The 3,167-nt window shown below is 39.5% G+C and overlaps 1 protein-coding gene across 5 annotated transcripts in view; it reads right to left on the bottom strand.

Moving 5' to 3' along the window:
• Positions 1–3,167, bottom strand: part of elmo1 (engulfment and cell motility 1 (ced-12 homolog, C. elegans)) — a 25,632-nt gene that overhangs the window by 21,517 nt on the left and 948 nt on the right. For 2 of the 5 annotated variants that reach the window (XM_019859827.1, XM_019859809.1), the window contains exon 2: positions 336–471. The exons of 1 other annotated variant lie outside the window; for it this stretch is intronic. In XM_019859827.1, coding sequence (XP_019715386.1) covers positions 336–413 — 78 coding nt within the window. In that variant the 5' untranslated portion in view covers positions 414–471. Of the gene's footprint in view, positions 1–335; positions 472–3,119 lie in introns of those variants that run through there. 2 more of the 5 variants (XM_019859817.1, XM_019859846.1) reach the window with 2 other exon arrangements.

A 3,167-nucleotide genomic window follows, 5' to 3' on the forward strand; every position in this document is an offset into this window, starting at 1 on the left:
TTGTTCTTGTTTTGATTGTAAAGTGTCCTTGAGTGTTTTGAAAGGCGCTTATAAATGAAATGTATTATTATTATTTATTATATATATTTTTAAAACTTTTTCAAAATAAATTGTGTTTTGTTCCAGAGTGTTTCATTCTATTATTATTATTTTTAAGAATGAGCATTTTATTTTTGCACAAAATATATGGACATGCCTATTGAATGCACAATTGCATAGGTGTTTTATTTTATTCCTCCAACCTGCTAATAATGACAAAAAAAATAAAATAAAATAATTTTTTTTTTTTTTGAAATAAAACATTCAATGAAAGCAGTGAGTGGTTTTGACATCACCTGGTCAATCTCTATGAACTTGGCGAAAGCCCCCGGCCACTGGATGGCCACCTTGACGGTGTCGGCGGGTGGCGGCATGGCGGCTTACGGTGCTCTCGCGGCTCTTTCTCGAAATCTGCAGGACGATCATCCACACCTGGCAAGACCCCAAACATACCTTTGTCACTTGGCGCCGCACACACTCCCAAAAAGCGCAAGCTTCATTTCAGATCCAGAGAAAATACTGCAACGATGACGATCATCGCCATCACGATGATCGTCACAAGAGCATCGAGACAAAGACGATCGTCGTCGTCATGCTGGTCGTTATCGTGATGATGATGATGATGATGATCGTGGCGGCCATCATGATGACTGTCACTGTGATGACAAACGATCAACGGTCACGGCGACAGTCGATTCTCATCATCATCATGACAAAGATCGTTATCGTCGTTACCATGATGATGATCTCCATCATCATGAGGACGATCGTCATTGTTATCATCATGAGGAACGATCGACCGTCGTCATCAGCATCACGATAGTTGTCATCAAACCTTCAATCGAAATCCGTGTAAAATACCAACCCAGGCGTGAAATCCTGACAACATTAACCGTGACTTGCAACCCTAATTTGATGCCCTCACCCCATTTTACATCCCTAACTGGAAACCTTACCCGTGACTTGGCAACGCTGTCTCCTAAACCAACTTGTAACCTGTGCACGCGCTCTGATCTTCCAACCTGTGAAGAGTGAGTCAGCCCATAATAATCCACACCAGCTTCCATCCCCGCGAGCGGTCGCCATGGCAGCGGCCGCATCAATAGCGACCGTCTTTCTTTCCGAGGCCTGACGCTTATGTCACAGTCGCCGCCCCCAAAATAAAGTGACTCACCCCGCCGGCCCCTCCCCACCTTCATTATTCACGTTCATACTCATTGATCAGCACGAGCCCACTTGATGCCCTACCCCACAAAAGAAAAAAAATAATAATCATTCAATGGTAGAAGAGCTGGTGACTAAGTGAAGGAGCGACCTCAGCGACCAATCCACCCACTGCACACATTTGAGTGACAAACCGCTAAATGCGTTAGAGCCCCAAGTTGAAACCCTAACTTCAAACCCTGACCCTGACTTGAACCCAACTTTGAAACCACTACGCAAACACTGCTAATCCTAATTCAAAACCCAAACTTGAAACCCTGGCCCAGGATAAAAACCAGAACTTGAAATACTCATCTGAGAAATCCCAAACTCGCATTTGAAACCCCGACAAACATCTGGAGCCAGCCTGAAACCGCATCAAAGCCGTTTCTTTGCACACACACGAAAAAGAAAACACCACCAATATGTTTTCATCTTTTTAAAAGTCCACAACAAAACCTTTCAAGATTCTTTCAACTTTCGTGCTGACAGCATTTAACCCCCCCCCCCCAAAAATCAAAGCAAAGCAAGCAAAGGTTACCCGCCCACTTTTCATGTGAGCTTTTGAAAATCCGCTGCAGACAAAAGACGCCAAAGTTGCCCCACTCTGTCTGCTTTGGCACTTTGGCCACGAGACACTCAAGTTACCCCCTCCGGCGCAGGCGTACGCATCAAACACATACAAAAGTACAGAGGAAAATATTTAAAAGGAAAAAAAAAAAAAAAAAAAACAAGTGGGACAAAGAGCAGATGCGTGAAAAGGAAGGAAAACAAAAGGCGAAGAAAGATTGACAAGCGGGGGAAGAAGAGCTGTCGGGAAACAACGTAAGCAAAAACAAAAAACGCGCACACGCTTCACCAATTTTCGAGACATTGTCGCAATCTTCAGGAAGAAAACGAGTGTGTAAAATAAACTTTATTATTCAGGGAATTTATTTCTTGGAAAAAGTCAGATTGTTTTTTTTCCCCCTGAAAACTACGGGGCTTCTCAAAAATATTTTGATTTTTTTTTCCTCATAAAACGTCAGATGTGATTTTTTTTTCCTTGAAATATTCAGATGTTTTTCTTGTGAACTTCTAACTTTTGCCTGTAAAATTTTGTGCAAGAGTTCAGATTTTTTTCCTCACACTTCACAAATGCACAGTCAACTTTTTTTTTCTAGTTGATTAAAAAAAATATTATTGTCAAAAGCCATTTTTTGGGTGAAAATTCAGGTCATTTTCTTGTGAAATTCAGAATTATTTCGTAGTAAAACAAAAGATTTTCTACCAGCAAAATTGAATATTTTTAGGTTGCGTGATTTTTTTTTTTCAAAGTTAAAACAAAAATCTCATTTAAACAAAATATTTTTCATAATACTCAGCCTTCATTTCACAATAAAAATTCGGAATACTTCCAATAAATTTTCAACTTTCAAACAATCCCCCCTTTTTTTTTTTGTTTGGCAAAATGTAAATGTTTTCAGGTAAAATTTTAACTTTCATGCAAAATTCAGACTGTTCTCTTTACACATGAAAGTCTTCATTTCATTTTTAAAAATTCCGAAAATTTAAACTTCAACTCTCATCATATTGCTTGATTTTCCCCTCATAAAAAAAAAAAAAATTTTCCTTGCAAAAAGCTCGATTTGGGGTGTGAAAATAAAGCATTTCACACCATCGCAAAAAAAATGACAGCCGGCGACTCTTTGCTGCACACCCAGCTCTAACACGTTTTGAGGCGCCACAGACAGCACACACAATCGCCGGTATTACACTTTTTTTTTTCTTTTTCCTTAACCGAACCACCAAAACATGGTGTGATTGTCAAGCAGGAAGTAAGCATTCATAAAGAAGAGTATGAGATGATATATATAAATACACAAACACAAACATACAGTCTCTAATGAAACAATCCGACAGATGATTTTGTAGCGCTTGAAAAA

Source organism: Hippocampus comes, unplaced genomic scaffold (genome assembly GCF_001891065.2).
Source record: "Hippocampus comes isolate QL1 unplaced genomic scaffold, H_comes_QL1_v1.1 scaffold148, whole genome shotgun sequence".
Classification (NCBI taxonomy): Eukaryota; Metazoa; Chordata; class Actinopteri; order Syngnathiformes; family Syngnathidae; genus Hippocampus; species Hippocampus comes.